The sequence below is a fragment of the Megalops cyprinoides genome, chromosome 12 (assembly GCF_013368585.1).
Source record: "Megalops cyprinoides isolate fMegCyp1 chromosome 12, fMegCyp1.pri, whole genome shotgun sequence".
In the NCBI taxonomy this organism is placed as follows: Eukaryota; Metazoa; Chordata; class Actinopteri; order Elopiformes; family Megalopidae; genus Megalops; species Megalops cyprinoides.
The window spans coordinates 20,190,301-20,214,239 of record NC_050594.1 but is presented as its reverse complement, the minus strand read 5'-3'; the positions used below and the strand labels follow the sequence as shown (position 1 = coordinate 20,214,239).

At 48.7% G+C, this 23,939-nt stretch overlaps 2 protein-coding genes across 6 annotated transcripts in view; both read right to left on the bottom strand.

Annotated features, from left to right (window-relative positions):
* Nucleotides 1–3,273: 3,273 nt before the first annotated feature.
* On the bottom strand, nucleotides 3,274–9,606 carry exd2 (exonuclease 3'-5' domain containing 2). The gene is made up of 9 exons (XM_036542830.1): nucleotides 9,536–9,606; nucleotides 7,159–7,997; nucleotides 6,810–7,066; nucleotides 6,373–6,499; nucleotides 5,709–6,025; nucleotides 5,467–5,573; nucleotides 4,615–4,750; nucleotides 3,851–4,219; nucleotides 3,274–3,754 (listed from the first exon to the last, which is right to left on the bottom strand). The coding sequence occupies exons 2-9, from the start codon at nucleotides 7,561–7,563 to the stop codon at nucleotides 3,538–3,540; spliced, it is 1,935 nt and encodes a 644-aa protein (XP_036398723.1). The 5' UTR covers nucleotides 7,564–7,997; nucleotides 9,536–9,606; the 3' UTR covers nucleotides 3,274–3,537.
* A 933-nt stretch (nucleotides 9,607–10,539) lies between these two features.
* numb (NUMB endocytic adaptor protein) overlaps nucleotides 10,540–23,939 on the bottom strand; it is a 36,817-nt gene continuing 23,417 nt past the window's right edge. For 2 of the 5 annotated variants that reach the window (XM_036541875.1, XM_036541878.1), the window contains exons 4-11: nucleotides 17,807–17,839; nucleotides 17,063–17,137; nucleotides 16,458–16,598; nucleotides 15,297–15,501; nucleotides 14,880–15,182; nucleotides 14,231–14,374; nucleotides 13,562–13,711; nucleotides 10,540–12,836 (exon numbers count right to left, since the gene is read on the bottom strand). In XM_036541875.1, coding sequence (XP_036397768.1) covers nucleotides 12,052–12,836; nucleotides 13,562–13,711; nucleotides 14,231–14,374; nucleotides 14,880–15,182; nucleotides 15,297–15,501; nucleotides 16,458–16,598; nucleotides 17,063–17,137; nucleotides 17,807–17,839 — 1,836 coding nt within the window. In that variant the 3' untranslated portion in view covers nucleotides 10,540–12,051. The remainder of the gene's footprint in view (nucleotides 12,837–13,561; nucleotides 13,712–14,230; nucleotides 14,375–14,879; nucleotides 15,183–15,296; nucleotides 15,502–16,457; nucleotides 16,599–17,062; nucleotides 17,138–17,806; nucleotides 17,840–23,939) is intronic. The other 3 variants (XM_036541877.1, XM_036541876.1, XM_036541879.1) reach the window with 3 other exon arrangements.

Sequence of the window (23,939 nt, the reverse complement as noted above, 5' to 3'; positions counted from 1 at the left end):
ATGTAGCAAACAGGAGAGGAATTCGCTACTATTTAACCATCTCTGAATTTTAAAATTTGGTTGCTATGTAAATGATATACATTTTAATTCATTTAGCATTAAGTGAGAGAAGGCTGTATTATTTGAATGATTTGTGCCAATAGAGGGTGTCAAGGAGTTATATACAGGCTGCTGTATAGAGAGGGGTTACTTGCAGTGGTGTTACTCCATCCTGGCAGCCCAAGCGTATCATTCCTCTTTAAAGTATAGAGTTAGGTCCTCTAACATGACACTCAGAAACTAAAATGGGCTCTCTGTGGTCCTGTCTTGCTAGCCTTTATTGTGTGTGGACAGGGAATGTGTGTGAGAAGTTTCATCAGTATGTCAGTTTAAGAATAAATGAGAAAGAGCCACATGACTTACCATGTAGCAAACTAAACTCAAAAAAGGGGGTAATTTCCCTAAAAAAAGTTTCTTGGGTTTCCATTTTCAGCTTTGAACGTGCTGTAGTAGTTACGCAAACCTGCTTCGTCCTGATTACACCAGCAAATGTCAAAGTCATGTCTGTTGAACTTTTAGTAATTTTTTTTTCATGAATGGAAAGGACATGAAGATTTCCAAACAAACGTGTGAGATGACAAAAGGACACGAGCGATGAAGCCCGACAGTTTCATTCATGCTGCCGTTGGTATTTGATTGTAGGTTTTTTTTTCCCCCTTGGTCAAGGAGACGAGACATAGTTCCGATACTTTAAACAAATGAGCAATAATGAAGAGACGGTTGTAATGGGTCCTGGAGCTGTGGTCGGGGAGGGGGGGGGGGGGGAGAAGTGTTGTCTGAGTGGGGGAGACTGGCCCTGTGGACTCGAAGCTAAGAGTCATCAGGCCAAAAGTTTGTGAGTCCACCTAATGCAATGCTACCTTCATGCCAGCCCTGTTAATGCAATACAAAAAAATAACATCATAACATCAAGACGGTTACGGACCTATCCAAAAGCAGGCGGTTCTGTGTGTACTGCCGCACAAAAAGACAGCAGGTCTGAATGGAATGTTGGGTTCAGGTGTGTTTAGCATCACAAACAGGTGACACCAGTTGCCACAGTTTCAGGGGTTCTTGTTTGTCAGTTTAACTGATAGCATTTTGACGGCTTGTTGCATCCTTTAATCTTCAAATAGCCTTTGACCAAAAACTGAGTTAGTGGTTGTCAAATGTTTTGTTTTTAAAATGAACTGTTTCCTCATAGCTTTTGTTCAGTAATTGTTCAGAGAATCAGGTGAGGGTTATGGTGAGCGGGATGGAGTGGTGGTAAACAGAAAGATGAAGACGCGATGTGGGCGGCTCACGTTTCGGGCAAAGTGCCAGGTAAAATGGTGGCGTTTAACGCCCACACGCGCGTTCTTCAGTGATCTCGACAGGGCCTCCGCAGCTTTGATTTTGCAGCAGAAACTTAAAACACAGCAGGCGCCTGAAGATTCAGGCTTCAGAGTACAGGTGAAACCTGGCTATATTCCACCACTATGGCAGAGATTTGCAGTACATGGCAAGGAGTAAAAACTGACATCAAGGCAGTTTGGATATGAAACCGAACTGAGGAGTTCCCAATCACCAAAGCTATATCAGCATCAAAAGCATTGTCTGTAGGTTAAAACTATTTAATGTGGAGCAACGTCAAAAGTCGGGCACACGAGTGTCTTATGGCATAGCTAGTTCACCAATTAGTGTCTCTGATATTAACTGGGTTCACCTCTAGTTAGACAGTAGTGAAATACAGATCTGCAGAGGACGACCTGATGTGTTAGCATTTTTATAACATGAGAGGGGTTATTCCTGCATGTTGAGCCATTTGTATTTTTATTTATTCAGTTGTACTGTATTTATTTTTTTAATTGTAAAGAATCATGTGACCTGGGAGCACAGGTTGGACACTGTGTTTTCATCTTAAAAATGTCAGACAGACCGATTGTTCTGTTGCCAAAATCAAGGGGCCTTAATTCACCAGAACCAGATTGTAAAAGTGTCACACTAAAGCCCAACTAAAGACTCCTTTGACTTAAGTCATGGAAGCAATTCATTTAGGACATGTAAAGAGAAATGCTTTTTTAACTTTTTTTACAGACTATTTATTAAATTGTGATTTTGTAAAAAAAATGGTGAATGGAAGCTGGAGTGTTATTCTCTTATGGCGGTAAGGGGTTTAAATTAAAATGCATTTTATTCTCCTTTAAACAAGTGTTTCTATTTCTGTGAAAAACCACTGGCTTTTCCTGTGTGGATCCACCTCAACACACTCACCATATATAATCTAACACCACATCAGACCAGAATAAAGCAAATCACACTACTACGTATACAAATATGATCTTTAATACTTTTATTTACAATTTAAGGAAACAAAGCAGCTTTTGGGGGGTTACACCTGGACAAATGTAAATAAAACCAAAAGGTGCCAGTTTCTGAGTCAAAGTTCATAAAGGATGCGTTCTTCATGCTCGGGAGCATGTGTGTGTGTGCCGTACAGTAGTGTAATGTTCAAAGGCAGGTTGTTTTTACACCAAGCTCTAGTCACTCTCTGGTTACAAATGCATTACAAGGAAGGTTGGCACTGCAGTTTAAAGTGTTAGTGTGATCCATTAGCAGCAGAGTTTCACATATTGAGAGGGATGGTTCCGCCGAACAGTAGGTCAGACGTTGAGAGAGGCTGAGTCAGGGGTGACATCTGTCACGTGGTTTCCCTGCCGAGAGCCCAACCTGGACCAGAGGTCAAAGGGGATTGGGGGGGGGTCACTCCCTACGATGACCCTGTCCACACCGCTCAACCTTTCAACCCTCTATACCAGAGAACGTGACATAGGTGGCACGGGCATCAACCGTGGCGCGAGTGCTCTGAAGACCCCCAAACAGAAGCAGCAACAAGGAAAGAGGCGTGTCGAACCTATTGCTAAAGGCTGACAAACAAACAGCTAGAATCTATTCAGGGCCAAAAAATGTCACAAAAAACACTACGATGTTGAAAATTACCTTACCGTAGCTCTGTAAAGCCAAGTATAACAGTGATTTTACACACTTTTGAACGCACTGAAAAATATATTAGGGCTGCAAATCTGCAGAGTTATGTATAATATTTAAGGAATTAAGAGCAGATTTGAGCATAAATTTCTAAAATTGAAAATTAGTGGAAATTACTTTTTTTTTTTTAAATATATTTTTAAAAGTGTGCATTTGCTGCAGGATTTAATACCTTCACCATTTACTGCACCGTCTTACTGAGTCATGTACTGAAATCACCAGGGGTGCTTCTCCTCTGAAAAGAAAAGAAAAAAAACCTGTTTTTCTGATTCTGACCCCTCCTGGGTCCTGGGTCAGCTGGGCCAGCAGACTGGCATTTCAGTGTCTCTGTGGCACTCTCTGTGACGTGGAAGGAGGGCGAGACGGCCTCACCCAGCCAGCCAGAGACTGGGCGCACACCGACACGTCTGCTCCGCCCTCCCCCACCTCACCCTTCCCCCTACCCTTTCCGCTCCACGCTGCACTGCGCTGCGCCGGGGGACGGGAGGAGCCTCAGTTGATCGTGATGTGCAGGTCCTCTCCGTACTTGCGCAGGAACTTGGCGTGGTTGTGGTCGACCGACCAGAGCGGGTGCAGGTGGCGTGGCTGCATGGTGGACAGGAAGTGCTGGCGCCAGCGTCTCTCCAGCTCCATCAGGCCCTGCAGGCCTCTCTTGGCATACGCCCGCACCACTTTCAGCCCGTGGGGCACGTAGCTCTCGTTAAAGATCCTGACGGGGGGGGAAAGGAAGAGAATAACGGTCTCTATAGTGCGAAGGCACGCATCAACAGCGGGCCGCGTGACCTTTCTGCGACTCGACCCTCACCTGGTCTCCAGGTCGGCCGCCACCTGCAGCTGCTCCGTGGTCAGCTCCTGCTGCTGCTCCTCGCTGAAGAAGTTCCTGACGATGCTGTGGAGCTCCTCCCGGCGCGAGTCCGGCAGCCCGTCGCCGGCGGTGAGGAGGGCCCGGGCGGCCGAGCGGGCGCGCCGCCGGTCCGAGTCCTCCAGCACGCGCACGCCCTCCTCGCAGGCCAGCGGTGCGCCGTGCTCCTCCGCCAGCTGCTGCTTCAGCAGCCCGTCGTGCACGTTGGAGGCCGCGTGGCAGGAGGTGCACAGCAGCAGGATGTCGTGGGAGTTGTGGTCCTTCATCTCTGCAGGGAAGTGCCGCCGGTACTCGTGCGGAACGATGTTCTTCCTTCGGGAGGACAGGGGCAGGTTAGGAGGGCGGCAGGAGACCCCCGGCAGCTGCAGCCATGTGGTTTTGAAGACTGTCACCAGGCTGCACTTTCGGTTCATGCGCCAAAGTGCATGGCCCGTGCCCATCCCATTCTCCCTCCATGCTGCCTCCTGACAGTTACTGTATGCACCTTGTAATGTTGCAGCACACTCAGTGTACAGCTAAACTCAGTATTAACCCATTCCTGTACTCACGCCACCTAAAATAAATGTACATGATAATGCAGTGAGCACACGAGAAGCTAAAAAGGACAAGTAACTGGTGACTAAGCAAGCGTCAGGCAAAACTAATGACATCATCCTGTAATTTAGAATTACAGCAGACAAGCACTCAGACTTCTGAACCTGACAAACCTAATGTAGGTTTCCATCTTGCCGCACACCACACACAGGTTCTCCTTGGCGGTGAGATAGTAATCGTGCTGGGAGTCAGGCCGTCCAGACGGTTCAAACTTCAGCCTCACAATGTAAGGGTCTTCGCTTAGGAGCTCTGCATGAAAAAAAACAATGCAGCATTTTACACTCCGTATGACCAAAATACAACTGCTTATAAACACTGAGACATACAGAGTGTCCATACCATGTCCAGAGAGGCGACACTGAAATTAATCCGTTTGGAAGGAAAAAAATGATATTAACCACTGGCAATGTACTTTTGGGAGGTTTAGAGGCTCACTGTTCAGGAACTGGTCACATACCATACAACACATAAGCAGCTGAAACTGCACTACATAAAGTATTACTTGCAATAGTATGTAACAAAAAATGTTAAGAAAAAGCACAGTTTCTGCGTTGACTGGCTAAATTCAATCCCCTGCCCTGGACAGATGCTTTTTTTTTGTTATACAATTTATTTTTGCCTTACTGCGCACAAATCATTTTCCCCCGTAAGTTGCAAGCAATTACTGAGGTCCATGGAAGCAAGAATAAGTCACACACGACATCACTCTGGCCAGAATTTCACAAAACCCAGTAAGAATTGAATCCTGACTGCTGTTAGGACACAAAATGCAGCCATGAGGAGATCGATCTTTTGCATTTACAATCTTAGGCGACATGCCACAAAATTAAATAAGATTACAAAAAAAAAAAAAAAATCTTCAGGTGGTATTGATTTGAAACTTGGTTAATAAGTGCTTACTTGTTGTACACCCCCACCTTTAAGTAGATATCTACCACTCAAAAACGAGTAGCCTGTATGTATACCTCCAATGCCCTTATCCAAGTACCACTTTGCCTTCTTCTTGTCACAGGTGCAAAGGGGCTGGCTGTCCGGGGCATAGAGGAAGCAGTTGTCATAGAGAGGAGACTTCCTGGAACAGAAACACACTGAGTGCCCATCCCACGTTCTCAAGCCCCTATGAACATTCATCAATCCGCTAATCAGACACTAGCAGGACTTCCTCAGAGGCCTGCCCCTCGCAGCTCTCCGGCCTCCCTCCTGTTACCTGGCAGAGTAGCCGACGCCGAGGGGCTTGTGTCGGTGCTTGCGGGGATCTGGTACTTGCTGGTCGCCAGACCCAGAGCTATCGGACGTGTTCCTCCTGCTTCGCCGCCTCCTCTCTCCGTCGACGCCCCTCACCTCCCCGTCCCCCAGATTCCGCCCCCGGAACGGCACGTCCACCAGGCCCTGGCAGTGCGATGACAGCTGGGAAAAGACCGTCTTTGTGTCCGCAGTGGGGCTGGGGAAGGGGCTGGAGTTCAGGCCCAGAAGGTGGAAGAAGATGGCGACGGAAACTTGAGCATCCCGAGCAGCGTAGGTCATCTGCAGGCATTACATTAAAGCCATTTAGCAGACAATTTCATCCAGAGCGACTAACACAGATCACACTTTCATAACACAGCTAGATATTTACTGAGGCAAGTACTTTGCCCAAGGGTACAACAGCAGTGCCCCAGCGAGGAATCGAACAAGAAGCCTTTCAGTTATGAGCCCTGCTCATTACCATGCTTTACCACTACCACTCATTACCACTACGCCACACTGCTGCCCCCTACTGCCCAGACAAGAGAGAAGGGGAAACGGGCGACAATGCAGAGGGGTGAAAGGTCAGCCTTGGTACTCCCATTCACTGGATGGTGACAGGAGGAAGTGTTTCATGCTGGGTATACCTGCTCCAGGGTCAGCTGATCCGCCTCCCAGTTACTGCAGCGCAGCTCCAGGGACTTGTCCAGTGGGATGTTCAACAGATCCGCTGCCAGGGATTTCAGACTTAGACCATTGTTCAACACCGCTTGCCTAACCAGAGGGGAAAAAAAAAAAAAAAAAAAGACAAAATCACAAATCATCCCGATGACAAATCAGACCACTGCATTCAAACCATTTAATCTTCTTTGAATTAAAAAGAAACTCAAAGCCTGTTGCGGCAAGTTATTTTCCCCACGTCTAGTATCTTGGTTAGGAAGAAGGATTTCAATTTTGGTCCACTTGGAGAGATTCTGATGACGTGATGTATGCAAACTGTGGAGATGATGAGTTCTCAGGGGGAAACAAGCTGGTCAAACCGAGACACGAACAGCATCGGTCCTAAGGGGCGAGCGGCCAGTACCTCTGTCTCAGGGCAAGGTAGCGCAGGTCCACGGTGCAGCCGAGAGCCAGGCCGTGGTCGCGCGCGAGGCGCTTGCCATCCTCGTAGCAGCCGACGCCCACCTTCAGCACGTGCGCGTCACGCAGGACACCCAGGAGGCTGCTGGGCAGCGGCCGCTTGGCACCGCGGAACTGCGGCAGCCGCACCAGCGCGCAGAGGCCCGTGTAAGAGGCCATCTGCAGCAGAGAGACGGTGCTGGCCCTGCCCTTCACCGACACCTAGGGGAAGGGGAGAGACACAGGGGGGAGGTGAATCACAGGCACAGAAAGCACCATTGGATAATACTCCAAAATATCCAAACCACTCTTACACCAGGGGTCTTTACCCATTCACAGTCTAGGCCCAGCACGGGGTAAACCGAAAGTTCCTTCTGCAGGGAGGGCCAGAGCTGCTCCCACTCCTCCTCAGAGCTCACCACCACCGGCTGCACCGACAGCTGCTGCTCCACAGGGGGCGGCAGAGGGGGCAGAGCGGGGGGCGGAGGGGGCGGCGGAGCAGGGGGCAGAGCAGGGGTCAGCTGTGCGGGCTGCAGCTGGGCAGCCACCGTCTCGAGTTCCACAGCCTTCAGCTGCTCTTCTTCCACTGCGGCCGGCTCCGCTTGGCCTGGAAGGAGCTTCTTCCGCTGGGTCCTGAGGGCTCGCCATAACAACAGGCCCCCCAAGGTGGCACCCAGCACAGTTGCTACAGCAGCAGTAAGGGCACTCTGCCTGGACATTTTTGGATCGAATCCAGGGGTCAGTATAGGGAGGCGCAAGGGAAGGAGGGATAAATTGTCCCTAAGAGTAATCCACACCAGGGAATATTCAAGGCAGGCCCAATTGAAAGATGGGTCCAAAAAGAGCTTAATGTTTGTAGTGTTTTACTTGTGGTATTAAGCACAGACATACACTATGAATGCAGCATTCCAGCAGTCCTCTTCTTGCCAGTTAATTGTGCCACCCTCTGAACCAGAAATATAAATAGCAAAGAATAAAAAAAGTCAAAGGGTTCAGAGCTTGGCTAAAGTCAGAATGTAAAAAATGAGCAAAAGGGGTCAAAATGGAACACTGGCAGCCCTCTTGCACACTGAACAGCCCAATGTGGATGGATAAGCTGTTCTGAGAGATAAGAGCATCCTCACTACTCTTCTGGAGGACTTCACGTCGTTCCCTGTGGGAACAAGCACCAATCAGCAACAATCACTGTCAATCAACTTAATTTATGACCAGTGTTATCTTTTTTTATTCATTTTAACTATATTTGTTTGGAAGTTTACAATTAAATAAGTTTATCTAACACTGGATTCTCTGCTGGACTGTGTAGGACTTCAATGTACATAGTGTATGTATATATATATATATATATATATATATATATATATATATATATATATATATATATATATATATATACACACACACAAACATACATATACATGTATATTATATATACACACACACACACACACATACATACAAAGGATTAAATAAAACAAATGAGCAGCTTATTTTAATTTTTCATTTGCCCTTCACAACTGTCGCTAAGAACAGAATGGGTAAATCTCAGTCAATTATATTTAACGTGGACCTGCCATGACATCGAGATTTGCTCTCCCCATTGTGATATAAAAATTTAGACTGAACACCTAGGTGATCAAGCTTTATGTATCTGAAAAATGTCATGGTACCTCAGTGATAAAACAACGTATTACAGTCTCGTGTTCGGACTACCAATCCCTGAATTGTGACAATAGGTCCAAAGCAAAGCGCCCCTTCCCACTGACACCACTTCCAAGAAACGGCTGATTTTGAGGCAACTAAAGCAAACATGGCCATGGTTTAAAAGTTCATCAAATTTCAATGAGTTATCCATATCAATTAAGATATATTTAGATTCCTTCGTTTATACTGCTATCTAGAATCAAGCAAACTGGACAAAGTACTGTCATTCTGGTCTACCGTTTTTATTCCCATTTACGTCACGCAAAGATGGTAAAATTACCTAGCAGGCTAAGGTTAGATAATCTAAATAGCTAACTTGTAATAAATTCTTATCTAGCAAGAAAGCCGGAGTAACGGTGTATAAATTGATGCCAACAACATGTGCTCTCGTTTCCCGCATGTTACCAAGCGGCCAATTATGGTAATTAGCTACCTAGCTAGTATCTAAAGGTCTTAATTATACATTATTTTATTTATGTAACAACTTAGTATCATCTCAGCGACCGCCCAGCAACATTACAGCAAGTAAGAAGCAATAAGACATTTAGCTTGCAGGCTACTTTAGCTGTACAACTAAATCAGCTGAACACAGCCAACCTCAATCAGCGGACTACAAATTGAGTCCACCTTGCAGCTAACGTTGGCTACTTAACTACACTTGCTCAAATGCACGTTGCATAATGCATGGGAATGCCACGAGACAACGGTGTTCAGAAAAACAGTAACTTTGTAGATACCCAACTCGCAACATTTATTCAAAAGCCACATTTCAGTGTCGCCCATATGACCAATTAGCTGGCCATCTAACGCTAGCCACCTAGCCACCTCTAGGGCGAACCATCTGACGAGACACTGAGTTTTTTTGCTAGCAAAACACCCGGACGCGACAAATGACAGCTTGCGGAAAAGGGGCTGCGAAAAGCTGCCCGGTCGCTACTGAGATTTACCGTGGCAACGGTTCGATAAGCAGGCTGGCGGAATACATACCTCGGTCCCCCCCCAAAGACGGCCACACGATTCGCAGCTAACGTCACCTGCAGGCACACGCACGCTCACTCTGAAGCAGCGGCGCTACGCTCTTCCGGCTCTTTTTAAGCGATCAGCTCGCCGCATTCGGGACAGCGCCCCCCCGCGCTTTGTGCAGGATCGCATTTAACACACACATGCAGACACACTCAATCTGTGCCGTGCTGTGATGTCCACACGTTCCAGTATGCGAATATAGGACATTTTCGCATGAGGCGCATTCAGCTCGGACAAAATTAATTCATGTATTTCATAGTTTTCCAAAAGCGCTGATATTCTCCGGAATTTATTATATCTTGCTCGCGTTTCCAAAGCACAGTCTGAACGCGGACATACGGACTGTTACTACCATGTTAGAGTTGACACTTTGCTTCTCTAAAACGACTGCACAGTCACGTTGACAGAATAAATACAATTTATCTTCTGATTTTTCATGTTCTTTGCATCAGTTCCAAAGCGTTAAGCATGAAAGTAAACAGACCTGAAAAATAGCATTCAAGAGTAAATGAAGTTATTTAATTATTTTGAAGTCAGAACATTGAACTTAAAAAGTCTTAATCTGGAAATACAGCAAAACATTTCTGTGCATCAATACAGTTTTATTTTTTTTTCCTTTGTGAACAGATTTTCTCATAAGTCCATTGTGAGTGCTGAAATGGATGGTCGGATGGGCCTGGCTGGGGCCGTTTTCTCCCCTTGACTCAGAGAGGGTCTACAGACCATGTCTCTCAGTGCAGCTTGTGTGAACGGAATCACCTGGGCTGGTCACAGTAAGGTCCATTACTCTTTGTTGCACAGTCCATGTGTTAGAACTTTTTAAACAGTGATGAACCATTGAGAGACACTGATAAAACTACAAAACGACATTGACAGCTCTGTTGCCTACTGCCATCATTTTATTCAATCTTTTTGCTCCAATTGTTTTAAAGTGAAATAAAACAGAACAAAAAATTAACAAAATGGGGGGGGGGGGGGGGTGAAACAATTAGATTCACAGGTTTCATTAATGCAAAAGAGGGGGGAAGATAACAGACAGACTCCAAATGCACCTTCCCTCCTTCTCCACTGCACCGGTCCAAACGGCCCAAACGCAGTCAGAACCACAGAAAACCCCACAGGGGGTCAGAACGACTCCCAGTTCTGCAACAGCAACAGACCATCACCATGGCCAATCGATCCATTATCACGTCACTGGTGCAGCTGACCCATTGATTATCATAGTGCTTGTGCAAATCTAACTGTAAAAGCAATCTTTTCATAAGAGAGAGAGAAAAAAAAAACAACACATGAAAAGAAAGATCTGGAGATGAAACTGCTGATAGTGTTAAAATCCGTACAAAACTCAAACACAAAGTAAACACAAAAAGGTATAAAGATGGGCTTTTGTAGTAGACAGAGAGAGAAGTTTTAGTACTAATGTGTCCGTAAGTACTAAAAATAAGAGTGAGGAGGAGAGCACTGGGTTCGAGAAGCTGCCAGGGCACCGCGCCACACTCCTGCGAGATGCCAGGGGCTCCCATTGCTGCGTTCACTTGATTGTTGCTGCAATAAGAACTTATTTACAATAAAATCTACATCCAATCACAGGATGCAAAAAAAAAAAAAAAAAACAAACACAGAAGTTAAAAAGCAAAGTAAAACAACTGTCCCTTCGCTCTGTCCCACTTTTACATACAATAGAAATCTATTAGAAATCAATCTGTGCGTGCACGTACAGTGTGCACACATGCATATACATATACACACACGCATGTGTGTGTGTGCGTGTATACATACATACACTCATTTTCATAATAGCTAGCCTGCACCTTTGGCAAGATTATTTACAACTCTTCAATTAAATTCCACAGCTATTTAAAATATACTCATAATGCATAAAAATAAAGATTTTGGCATTCTCACTCATTCTTCTTCTCAATCTGAGGTTCATGAAAATCTAATTTGGAAGCTCAGCTCTCTTCAGTGCTCAAGTCCTTCTGACGGGTGGGGGCAGGAGTTCACACCTCCACCACACGGCGGCGCTCTGAGCAGGGAGCAGGACTGGGAGGAGGGGGAAGAGAGACACCGGCACCCCCGTCCCCCTGCCCCCCTCCTCCCCCAGACCTGCTGTGTGCGCCTCTCGGGGGCGGGAGGGGGTTTAGCCAGCGCCACAGTTCCACAGGGGGTGAACCTGACGGGACTCGGAGGCAGCTCCAGGGAATCTCACCATGATGCTATCACAACAAAAAAAATAATAAATCAAGATAAACAACGCAAATTAACGGCTTTAGAGCGGCGGCTCGTCATTCCCATTCTGTCACCACCGGCGGCGATGCTGTACACCAGGAGATCTCAGTGTCCTGCTTTCATCCGACGCATTCTGTTCCACACGGCCAGGCAAAGAGAGCAAGAGTGGGGCGGAGGATTGAGAGAGGACGGGGAGGGCTCCCCCCAGGCCTCTGTGTCCCCTCTCCTCACTTCCCGCTGCTCTCCCGAGTTTACAGCTGGATTTCGAACGTCTTGTGCAGCTCGCTGGAGAAGGGGTTTGTGGGGGAGGGCGTGGTGCGCTGGCGGGACTTGCTCTCCAGGGCCGCCCACTGGGCCTCGAAGGCGTCGGCCTGGGTCTGGGGCGGCAGCGGAGGGGCGGGGGAGGATGGCGGGGGCAAGGAGGGCGGCGCCCAGCTGTCCGCCCCGTTGAAAGCGGCGCTGCCGTTGGGCGGCTGCTGCACGGGGTGGGGGGCGAGGGGGGCGGTGGCAGCGACGGGGGGCTGGGGCGGCTTTCCGAAGGGGCTGCAGGCGGAGCGGGGGTCGTATTGAGGGAACGGGACCTGCGGATTGGGGAAGGACTGGGGCGCCGGCTGCGGCTGCGTGGCAGAGCCGAAGACGTTGGCCACCATCTGGGAGGGGGTAATGCCCACCACCGGAACGCTGGGCTGGGCGTACGGGAGGCCGTTGGACATGGGGAAGGAGGCTGGGGCCGGGGGCTGATAGGCAGGCTGGCGGGGGGGCAGCAGCGGGACAGCTGGAGGCAGTGGGGGTATGAAGGCCACGGGGGGCACCGAGGCCACAGGGACGGGCATGGGGTTGGGGAAGGACTGGGCGGGGGGCGCGGGGGCCCCCATGGTGGGGGTAGGCTGCTGCGCCCGCACGGACTTCGACACCTCTTCCAGCCATCGGTCTGCCTCCGAGGGGGTGCGCTTGTGAGAGGGCGGGGCAGTTGGGGCAGCTGTGACTGGAGCAGGAGGGGCAACCACTGCAGGGGCGGAGCTTGTCCAGTCTGCTCCTGTAAGAGCACACGCTCATCAGAAAGTATTTCAGAAAGCAAACAGCTGAGAAACATTTTACATTAGCAGGAAAACCACTTTTATCATAACCTTTCCAACATCCAAGGAAGTGCTCCAGTATAACTGTCTGAATTTCGTGCAGATTTCATTATGGTTATAAATATGTCTGCTATAGCATAGCACTTTTTGTGTGGTATGAAGTTATGAGGTATTCTATTCATTACATGTGCAAGTTTCCTTCCAAAAATAAAAGACAGTCTTCTGCTTCTGCTTGACGTATACATTTGCTGGTTTTGAGCATGTGTTACCCTAACAGGATCTGTTCCCTGATCTGCTTTCCATCAAAAAGGTTATCAAAAAAATAGTCAAATACCCACAAACCGATGATTTTAAATACGATGAATTTAAGTGCAACTCATACAATGACATTTAAAACAAACATTAATAATGCTCAAAGTCATTTTAGACCATCGTGAATTAGTTCAAAATGCACTATTAAATTCAGCTTCATAACAGCTGTTCTCTCATGCATTTTTAATCGAATATCAGGTTTACATTCCAAAGTGGCATCTTGTTTGCTTAACGAGCAATGATGTGAGATCAGCGCTGCTGTGGGGCGGTAAGGAACACAGTCTACACGGGACGTTCAGAAAAAGCTGTGTTAGCATCATTAGCGTTCACTCTACCGACGAGCAGTGCAGGCCAGCCCCCTTTGTGTCCTTACCTGGGTGAGCAGGGCCGTGGCCAGAGGGGCCTGTGGGGGTCTTGGCCCAGGGGTTAGTGTCACGGGCAGGCAAAGGGGGAGGCAGGGCTGGAGGAGCCGCTGCAGACAGGTTAGCAGCAGGAGGAGGGAAGCCGGGAGACGAGCCGTTCACTACGGCAGCAAACGAAACAGCCAGTTAGAAATGGCCGCAGGCATAGGCATGCATGCACGTGATGTCTCACCCACACACACACACACGCGCGCACACACACACACACGCACACACACACGCTCACACACACACACGCACTCACTCATACACACACGCACACACTCGCTCACACACACGCACACACGCGCACACACGTGCACACACGCACACACAGGCTCACACATGCACAGACACGCTCACACACACAGGTACACACACTCTCACACACACCACTGCACACACACAGGAATGTGTCATGAAATGACCAAATGCAGGCAGACATACAAACACACACAGGCCGACAAGTTAAAAACCACACAAAGAACATGCATGCACATAGTTGCAGACACAGCCAGTTGCACTGGTAAATGAACACAGTGTCTACAGAGCGGGCAGCGGGAGCTCCCCGCTGGCCTGAGGTCCTGCTGCCGCAGCACACGGAAGCAGGTGCGGCCGAGAGGCGCAGAGGAGGGGCGTACCTGGAGCAGCGGGCGACTGCGGAGAGGAGGCCGGCTTCGGCATGGGTGCAGAGGAGAAGGGGTCTTCAGCGGGAACGCTGAACGCAGTGGTGATCTGAGTGCAGAGAGAGCTGATGCTGTCCCCCTCCCCCTCCATCTCTGGGACTGACAGAGAGAGTGAGAGAGACCGGGAGAGGGGGGGGCAGACAGAGAGGGAGAATTTGACTTTTGAAAACTTTACAGATCAAAAAATGAGATCAGAAAGACAATCATCTGACTGTCAAACATCCACTACAAAGAAGGATGCCAATGTTGCACTAATATTGGCTGACTAAAATCAACATGGGTATGACAGGCCTTCGTCTTGACATATACAGCACAACTTTAGCATCCCTTATCTTAAAATTAATATTATTTTTTGTCATTATTTCATATGAGCAAAAACACTGGAGCAGGTTCACAAGCTCGTAAACTGACACTTGATGTCACACTGTCTAAATCACGATGGCTACATTGACACAGTTCATAGTGAAGACTGAAAGCCAGCTTATGTCCGAGAGCGTTTTTGCAGACTTACTGTCTGTTGATTTTCCACTGCATATGAGAAATTGAGGTAAAATGAGCTATGCTTTGCTACTAGATAAAGACGTATGAGGAGGGCTCCACCCACCCGAGTTTTTGATGGGGAAGTCGGACTTGCGCTGCATGGTGGAGGGCAGCTCGTTCATACGCAGGGACAGCTGCCGCTTGAAAGGAGATGTCTTCTGGCTGAGGACCGGGAAGCCGCGGAAGGAGCCCTGCCGGGCCAGCGCCTCCACGGGGGCGTGCCGGCGCGGGATGGCGTGGGGGTTGCTCTCAGGGGCCCCCATGGAAGGGGGCAGGGGTGGGGAGGAGGAGGGGGATGGGGCTGAGGTGGGGTTTGCCGTATCGGGAGCCGCGCTCACGGGACCGGCAGTCTTGGCCTCGGTCTCAGCTGTCGGACAGGAAAAGAGTTCCCAAATCAAACTCACTGAGCCCTTACCCAGCCCATCCCACCTCTCTGTCTCATTTTAAGCATGAGAACGGGAGTATCGTCGCAAAGGCTGACCTTTCTTGGCCTCCTGGATCTGCCGCATGACCTCCTCCCGCTCGGCCTGCTCCGTCGCCGTGGTGACGCGGAAGGACCCCTCGCGGGTGAAGGTGGTTCTGTTGGCGTCGAAGGTGGCCGTCACCCCGCACTCCTTCTCCCGCTTCTGCTTCCTCTCCAGGCAGGCCGCAAACGCACAGCCGACGGCATGACTCAAGCGCTCTCCCTGAGGGAGAGCCAGACAGCGCCATCAGGCCCTCCACACTGCCTATGACCTTATTCGCACTGCCCACGGCTTCACCAATACTACCCAAGAGCTGATCAACGCGGCCTACTTACTACCGCCTCATCCGCACTGCCTATGACCTCATCTGCACTGCGCGCAACTTCATCCGCACTGCCTATGACCTCATTCATACTTCCTTCGACTCATCTGAACTGCCTATGAGCTCATCCACAATCCCTGAGATTTAAAGGCTGATCTCGGAAGTTGGTCTTACGACAGTCTCTCTGGACAGTCCTGGGATGCATACTGTGTGCCTCAATCATTAGATTGTAGCCATATGTTCAAACCTAGCAGCAGATTTAGAGAATTTCTTTGCTGTCAAGTTGTGAAAACACCCTGTTCTGGTTGACTCAATGAATAAACATTAGAAGACAAGGATTAGTATTTACTTTAAGTGTAAGTACAAGAGGAACACAAGAAAAATTGGAAAAAATTTAATTTCAGTTGTCAGGTTTAGATGGATTATGTAGAAAGTTCTTACATTAATACAAGGCTATGCTTACAATCCAAATATTAGTAAAATTGAAAACTATTTTTAAGGCTTCTGCTTAAGAACCAATTAAAGCATACAACCTTCATTTCACATACATTTTTTCTTTATTTGCCTTATTATGTCTTTCTACTGTTCTAAAGAAACAAGAAAATTACGGTTTACAAATTTTACTCTACTTTAGTAATGATCCAACTGTTCTAGCACCATTTCATCACTCCTATGCTTAACAAATGAATTTCGTTTTGACTTCCTTGTAAGACACTTGTTTTAGAAATGCTGTTCTAGAGTGTTTGGAGGAGAACTTAGTACAGAGCTCAGAGTGGGGGAAGCAAACGGCCCAGGGTCACATGCGCGTGGCCAGGCTCGTGTGGGTGTGGCTAGGGCCAGAGGGGCGGAGTCTCACCGAGTCTTTGATGGCCATAAAGCAGTGGCAGATCCAGCGCCGCGTGGTCCCGTCTCTGCAGATGTAGGAGAAGGCCCGCTCAAAGTTCCTGTCCGGAGCGCAGAATGACACCTTCTCTATGGTCTGGTCCAGAATCAGATCCTAAAGCAGGAACACATCAGATCAGAACAACACTAATAATGTCATGGCTACAATAAATTGCCTAAGACAATTCAATTCCCACACCCTCTGCCCACTCCAATCTCCCCTCACCACAAGGTCTCCTGTGACATGCACCAGTGATCTCTAGGCTCCTCAGGATATAACATACAGCTATGCACTGAGCAACTCATAATACACAGCTGTGACTCCAAATCTGGAAGGTTTGGACCACCATTGATCCATGACAAGGGATGAAGTAAATTAATGGTTTTATCAAGGAGTTGGAAGCAGACAATTCACCCTCTGCAGAACCAAGTTTGCCATCTGCATCAGAACGTAACGCTGAAAAATCTCCACCAGGTGGCAGCACACTCCAAAAGGACCGTTCTTCTGCTTAGTGGGGCTCTGGTTTTGAATGTTCCGCTGCGGTTTAGAAACACTCATTGCTACTTTGGTTTTGTTACCTTTGTTTTGTCATCCACGACTCTGAGGCCATCTGCTGACACCCACAGCACGGCCTTCACTGCTTTCTTCCCTGCCTGAGAGAAACACACGACAAGAGACAAAAGGCGAGAGGCAGTGAGTGCGGCAGGTCCGACAGCAGGTGCTCCAGTTTCCCCTGCGTGGAACCCCCGCACCTTTTTTTCTTCCAAACACACACCCACACACCCGCACACACAGGCCGCGGTAGAAACAGAGAGTGGCTGTGAAATAAAACGCTTTCAGAAAGTGTGGGAGCGGAGAGGGTCTAAGGTGGAATGACGTGTGAGTTAGAGCACCCAGGTAAAGGAGAAGACACTGCAACACGGCAAAAGACAAGGAAGGCAAGCCAACAACACCCTGGGATTCAAAAAAAAAAAAAAAAAAAAGAAAGGGACCGCTACAGAGAAACGAGACAGATTCCAAAATCAGACCCGGCACACCGTCCTGTCCTCTTCCAGGCGCGGGTCTTTAAAGAGGAAGAAAAGGGGAGACAGCAGACAAAAAAAAAAAAAAAAAAACACAAACACACGACCTCAACTGCTGTGAGAAGATGTGGCCCCCAGCAACGCCCCCATTCACAGATGTGCACCACATCTCCACACACCTCCCCACCGATCCTGCCCTCTGTGCTCGTTGCCATCGACGGAGGGTGAAGAAGAGAAAAAAAATCACAGGGTACACACACGCACACGCACAGGCGCACACACACACAAAACAAGACTTACTTTTGTAAAGAAGCCCTTGAAGAATTTCCTGTCCTGGAGTGAGGAGTGAAAAGAGGAGGAGGAGGAGGAGGAGGAGGAGGGGGAACAAGGCAGGAGAATGTTACTGATGGAGGCTACAGAATGTGTGTACAGGTGAGCGTGTGTATGCGAGTGCGTGTGTGTGTGTGTGTGTGTGTGTGTCTGTGTGTGTGTGGGAAAGGGAGTTGGGGTTGTGGGGGGGGGGGGGGGGTTCTGGGGTGACTGCTTTGGTTAGGAGCCAGTGAGTGATAGAGGAAGAGAGAGGGATAGAGGGAGAGAGAGAGAGGGGTGGAGGAGTACACCCCGTCCTGCAGTGAAGGCGTGGTGAGCTTCCTGCCATTATTATTTAGTATTATTTATCAGTGTTTCCCCTTATGCTCCCCGCTCATGACGCACCCGCAGGCTAAGAAAAGCCTCCCAGCTCTCAAGGAGGAAGATTTATTTTTTGGTTGAACTGTTTACCATGTCTTTTGTTTTGCTGCAAAACAATCTGCCGGGCCATCTTTCCTCGAGGTTGGGCAGCAGTCCCGCGGCTGAAACGTGACCTAATTCGCAGGGACGAGGCGGTCCCCTGCTGGGCTGAGGTCATATTAAAGTGAGCTGCTATTACGGGCCTTTAGAGGTAAACAGTGTGTCCGTGATGTCACCGCCCTCAGCACGGGCTCATTTCATTTCTGCAAACACATGGCGAAAACACCTACCCCTCAGACTGGGTTATCAGAGCATAACTTAGAAAACACTGCATCTCAATCAAATTATTTTGCATAATTGTTATAGAGCTGAAGACCATCTAGCTCTATTGCTCTTATTGCTACAATTTTAATTTGCAACTCTGTCTGTGTAAGAGAGCACATGTCATTTTGGGAGGATATGCATGCAGGTTTCAGACATAATGAGATCAGCGCAGACAGAACAAGAGCAGCTCGGGACTCTTGTACAACGCTGGTCTCCAGCCTCATTAGAGCCCTCTTAGCCCAGCCACTCGAAGGCCTGACCATACGCTCTGTCTCCTACAGGGTGCAACTAAGCAGAATGCTGCATCTACAATCTACTGAACAAGAATCAAATAACGTGTTCCTCCGATAAGCAGTTCTCTTTTCTTTATTAACTGCATTTAAAATGATTTTCATAGTCGCACATCTGAAATTACGGTCTTGCTACTGACTCACTAGAACAGCCTGGTTTTTATGTTAAAAACACAGTCCACTGTCATGCACTGGCCCTGCCCCCTCAAGGCCAGCCAAAAAAAAGAAGAGGGGAAACACTGATTTTATCATTATTGTTGTTGTTATTGATGTGTTATGACAGGATTAGTACATCAGAATTCCACAACGAATGTCAGTCCCACAGTTCAGAAACGGGTCCGCCCTCTGCACATCCTGAGCCTCCCAATTGGCTAATATTCAGTCAGCTTTCTTGCTCGCAGCTCTGACAGAACCCGGTCCCTGAGGTATCTCCCACATGAGTCTCGGAGGCGTGTCGTTACAGCAGTGACTTATCAGAGGCGGCCTTTGGTCCCAACACAATCGAGGTGAAACACAGGCCCAGCGCGAGGAGACCGCCTGACGTGACCTCATCTGCGAGACACCAAGGGCACGGGAAGAGAAGAGGTGAGGAGGTGAAGAAACCGCTAATTAACGACCAAAAACACCTAAATCAGCTTAATCAAAAAGCACTCCAATACTGTTTGGTTTATCGTCCCTGGACCTACTGTTATTCTGGTGTCAGCACACAGAGATAGCGAGTTTAATTAAAGTCCATCAAAAAGGAAGGCCCAACCCTGGGCCCCTCACCCAAAAGCTCCACACTCAGGTCAAGCTCAGAGCACCGCACAAAAGAACAATCATCCAAAAAACACCTCGAACGTCCTGTTCCTCTCCGGCATCCCCCCTCTTTCCATCTCCCCCATCCCCCCTTCTCCCGAGTTTCTCTGCCTCACACAGTCCCTACAGCAAGGTTAATCATACACGAGCCTAATGATCAGCGCTACAGACTCAGTATGGAGGAGCATTAATGCTAATGGCTAATTAGCTGAATAAATATACACACACAATGAGTCAGTTAGTGAGAGCTCCAGACATGCGAGTGTGCCACACGCTTGTTAGTTAAAGAAAAGGTTCAATAAATCATTAACCAGAGAGAAGTGGTGGGGGGGAGGGAGGGGGGGGAACAGGGGGACGTTTTTTTGGCATTTGGCCACAACCTGCTTAAAAACAAGACAAAAATAATGCAAGAACAATAATCAAAGCAAACATTTTCAATGTGGAACATGGAAACATGGATAAGAACAAGGACATGAACAAACACAAGCAAATACAGTACAGGCTCTGTTTCACTGGGATATGAGCATTGGAGAGATTTTGACATCCCCATTCTGACCACAGAGCAGGCCCTGCCTGAACCTCCTCCACAGGGGTCACGTTACTGTTACTGTACTCTACAGTCGCAGAGTACGGTGCACTACAGTAAAAGATCCAAAGGTGTCATCCTCTGAATATTTCCCTGCTCCGCTCCTGCTCATTGGAATAAAATGAATTAAAATTAAAAAAAAAAAAAAAAAAAAAAAAAGAGTGACAGGGGGTCAACCCCCCATGAGCCCACCCCGAGGCTTTTCTGGGCCTTGTTGGTATCACAGTAAAAGTTCCAGGTGGGTGCTCCCCGGTATGACAGACAAACTCAATCCCTCGTTCTGTCCACACTCAGAGTCAAACCCCCCCACAACAACACAAGCACATGTGGGGGCCACAGCAGAGAACAGCGGGATATTCTTTGTGCTCCTGGCTGCAGTCCACCTACAATCCCTCCCTCTCATTCTCTCTCTCTCTCCCTCACTCTCTCTCTCTCTCTCTCTCTCTCACACAGGCCCAGAGCGGCGGTTTTCTCCCCCCCCCCTCCCCCCGCTCCACTCCACTGCACGGCTGATGGGAGGGGAGAGGCCCTGTTGTGACTGCCGGCTGCTGTAGGGACCCCTCCAATAAGGAGCGGGTGCACTGGGCGCGCTCGGCCCCTGTGTCTGGCTGACCAGCTTCCGGCGGCCGCGGCGGGAGGACAACGGGACGGGCCCCCCCCCCCCCGAGCGCCTCTCGCGCGGCCGCGGGCATCGCTCCCCGAGCCGCACATGAGTGAGCACATTACCGCTGAACCATGAGCGTGCTCTCCCTCTCATTCGCTCCCTCCACCATCACCCACACGAAACACCTCGTCCAATCACGGCCGCCTCTCCTTCCCTCCTCATCCAATCGGAGAACCCACACAAAACGCCAAACTCTGCACGCACGTGTGCTGGAGCCTGAATTGAGACAGTAAAATGACCTTCTTTTTGGAGTCTGGTCACCAAGAACTAAGAACATTTTTGTGTGATGCACAGGGCATACAGAAAATACTGACTCTACCACCCTTGACTGCCGTTTGAATAGAGAGGGCCGTTTCTGGGTGGAGAGACAGCCCATCACATGCACGAGGGCGGAGAGCAGCTGGACCTCCACGTTTTACCCAGGGTTCAGTGCAGCTCCACCCACGTTATTCTATCAGCTACAGAGCACTGGGCAGTAAACATGTGGAATTGCCTCCATAAATCTCAAAGGTACAGGTCCAGATAAGGACTTTTAGAAAGTTATTTCCCTGAGTGCTCTGGGAAAGAATGTGCAAATGCTCCCAGAGTAACGGTCTTAAATGGGCTCCAGAAACACAGACAGCTCCCCCCTCCACAAAGGAAACAGTTCCAGGCAAGCTCATACTTGGGTCGCCTCCATTTTGGCTCAGCATCTCGATAAAACACACCTACGCCGTACTGTAAGGCCGAGGGTTTGCCCACAACACGTGAGCTTAGCATGACACCTGGTCTGCGTGCCTCTGTGGGCTGGTGAGATCCTACAGCCAGGGACGGGCGCGTGTCTGCTCGCAGCTCCGCTCATAAGAGGCTCATGTTTTATTGTCTAATGAGAGCTGATAACAGCTTCTCTCCACAGAGCGGCACGACGGGGCGGAAAGCCGAGCTTACCTCTGGCAGCGAGGCCGAGGGTGACGCGGCGAAACACGACACCGTGTGCGTGCGCACGCTCAAGCGACCGAGGCCAGGCACTCCGACTTCAAATTTAACCTGAGCCACCAGCCAGCCGAGGTAACTTCAGTTCGAGTCCCATTACTGGTCACAAGCCCCTAGTTATCGGTTTGAAGTCCGCGTTTACCCTCTCATAAAGTAACTCACCGATGCGATGCAATTCATGTTGGCATTTGTTCACACACGCGTCATCAAATAAAAACCAACCATGCAGAGATATTTCCGATTAGTATATTTCCTCCAGATTCTTTACACTTGCTAATTTTCCTGCGTAAATATCTAAGATACTTACCACAGCGCTTGCAATGGGAAAGAACACATTTAATGGATGGTCACAGTGGTCAAATATTTGTTAACAATGGTTCACAGAGTCAAAGTCTGTGTTCTGCAAAGCTTGAATATGTGTCAGCTGGAACGTGGTCTTGGCGTATTTCAGCGCTACAGTTGTGAAGCGGCCTGTGATTGCTTCCAGCAGTACAGTAAAATGTTAAGACGCCGCTCGTGACCCTGAGAGAGAGCGGAGAGCACAGCTGGAGGAGGCAGAGGTGCGGAGGCCTCGGCCTATAGCCAAATCGTCCATTTACCTGCAGCCTCCACACACAGAGGAGACACCTGCCTGAAAAAGCAACAGAGCTCTTAGCTTTTCAGTTCAGAGGGCACAAGGAGGGGTCTTCCGCTGCATCAGACAGGAGATTTCTCCCGTCACAGGCGAGAATGAGGCTGCCGTGGAGTGGAACAGAGAGTAGGAAGCGAGAGCGAAACCTTTAAAGGGTAACTTGACAGAATACCTGGAACTGAACATTCTGTTCCTCGCGTTAACGGTTCCCGCAGGCATGCGTGCATGCGTGCTGGAAACAGGACGGATTTCCTTCCCCAGGAATGTTGCGCTCCCATGTCCCCCTCTCTAATGCACGAGCAATGAATGGACAACTCGCCGCTTTCCTTTTTCCATCCTCCAGCCACGCCAGGTTTTCAGCGCATGAGTGGGTGGCTGGCCACAATCATTCCGGCCATATAATTCTGAAGTATTAGTTTCTGGACATGTTGGCCAAAAGCTTTGCTCCTGACTGCTTCCAGTGCGTGGAACGTGCTCTGAAGCTGGTCACACCAGAGCTTCCTGCCAGCGCAAGGCTGATAAAATGGATATAAATTCAAATTCCTCACAGTAAGAAACACACAAGCTTGGCATACAAAGAGTGGCCTGCACTGTACGTACGACTTAGTTACGCCTTCTGAAGCCAGGAGTATTTGTGTGTTTAAATGACTGAGAATGTTTTTTTTCTTCTTAAGAATGAGTAATAAAAAAGTAATTTGCAGAGCGATTACACAGTTTTGCACTTTGGCTTTGTAAGTCGCTCGGGATAAGAGTGTCCGCTAACTGACTAAACGTAAATGTAAATGCAGAGAGAAGGGGAGCAATGGATTCTCGCCTTTTTTTCTGAGGGCGGTAAAGCTTGAAGGTTTCAACATCAAGACAATATTTCACATTAGTTTTTACCAAAAAAAAAAAAATGATAGGCTTTTCAGTGTCGATGCAATTGTTGAAGGAAAAATCAACATATTCAGTTTTGACTTTCTGTAGTTACCCTTTAAAACAACGACTGAATTTTAAACAGCTGAGGAATGACAGGGCAGGATGTCCAGTGCTGTGCGTGAGGGTTTCTCCGTTTCGTGCTCCCGGGGACCGTGTGGCGGAATGAGGGGAACAGCCACTGCTCACTCATTAGAGGCAATTCCACGGCAGCAGAATTCAATAAGCAAGCTGATCAGATGACACGTCTCCACCAAGTTCCAACTTCATGGGCTGTTTATGTTTTGAGCAGAGCGAGGCAGACTGTCTCACACATGACACACCCCCCCTCCCGAGACACAGCTAACCAGATTAACACCCTACTGATTCACGAACGAAAACGGAAGAGTCTTTCAGACAGAATACAGTAGATCAGAGAGACACTGAGTCACATCCTGACACAGTGAGAGACAGAGAGGGAGAGGGAGAGAGTGGGAAAGAGGGAAGAGAGAAGGGAGGAGAGAGGTTCCCCCCTACTGCTGAAA